At 62.9% G+C, this 1,014-nt stretch overlaps 1 protein-coding gene across 6 annotated transcripts in view; it reads left to right on the top strand.

Annotated features, from left to right (window-relative positions):
* The window catches only part of TEX264 (testis expressed 264), a 30,741-nt gene extending 29,978 nt beyond the window's left edge, over positions 1 to 763 (top strand). For all 6 annotated transcript variants that reach the window (XM_010851784.1, XM_010851780.1, XM_010851783.1 and 3 more), the window contains one exon: positions 172 to 763. In XM_010851784.1, coding sequence (XP_010850086.1) covers positions 172 to 464 — 293 coding nt within the window. In that variant the 3' untranslated portion in view covers positions 465 to 763. The remainder of the gene's footprint in view (positions 1 to 171) is intronic.
* Positions 764 to 1,014: the final 251 nt, after the last annotated feature.

Genomic DNA, 1,014 nt, shown 5'->3' with positions numbered 1-1,014 from the left:
CCAGGCAGGGCAGAGGGCAGCGGGAACGAGCCTCCTGAGCCTGGGGCAGCTTTATTATTCATGAGCACACTGTAGGCTGAGTTGCTGTTGCTGGTCGGAGAGCCTCAGTCCTCTCCCTGGAGGAGGGGGTGGGGGTCCCAGCTAACCTGAGCCCCACTCTTCCCCCTCCAGGTGCTGACACAATGAGCGACACGAGTTCTGTAAGCCTGGAGCTGGGTCCTGGCAGCCGGGACACTTCAGCGGCCACACTGTCCCCCGGGATGAGCAGCCGTGCCTGGGACGATGGTGACACCCGCAGCGAGCACAGCTACAGCGAGTCAGGTGCCAGCGGCTCATCTTTCGAGGAGCTTGACCTGGAGGGCGAGGGAGCCCTGGGGGAGCCAAGGCTCAGCCCTGAGACTGAGCCCCTGGGGGCTCCCAAGTGGCCCCGGGAGCCCAGTACCCCGGAGAAGGGCGAGGAGTAACCGCGGCCTGCACCTCGTGTGGCACCGCTGCTAAGGAACTGAGCGTCTCTGCAGTCCTCCCCTTCCTCCACCTCCCGGCCTCAGGCCGGGGCCAGGGCTCTCACGCAGCCCTGAGTTCTTCCACCCCAGGCCTCTGGCCAAGCCTTCTCCTCACTGTCCTCTCGGCCCCTAGAGCCAGGGGACCCAGGACTGTTATCTGCACCCAGCCCCTGGGGCTGCCACCCCTGTTACATCTCTTTTTTCAGATTCACGTTGAACTTCCAGGACCCAGAATAAAAAAAATGATTTTCTTGGTTTCACCTGGATTTGTGCTGTGCATTTGTTTGTTCCCCCTGTGCAGATAGGCCCGGAGTGGGCAGGAGCACCCCTGGCCTGAGAAGAGGAAGGTGCCCTGGTGCCCTGGGCTGGGCTGGGGTGGGGGAATTGGAGGCCCTTTGCCCCTGCTGTGTAGCTCTCTTTGACAGCTGCTCCTCCATTGCAGTCGCCCCAGGGCCTCCCCCAGACTTCAGGAGAGCAGGCCAGGCGGGACAAGGGGCGTGAAAACTGAACC

This window comes from Bison bison, unplaced genomic scaffold, assembly GCF_000754665.1.
Source record: "Bison bison bison isolate TAMUID 2011002044 unplaced genomic scaffold, Bison_UMD1.0 scf7180017864304, whole genome shotgun sequence".
Taxonomy (NCBI): Eukaryota; Metazoa; Chordata; class Mammalia; order Artiodactyla; family Bovidae; genus Bison; species Bison bison.
The sequence above is the reverse complement of the archived record's forward strand: the minus strand, read 5'-3'. Positions and strand labels throughout refer to the sequence as shown.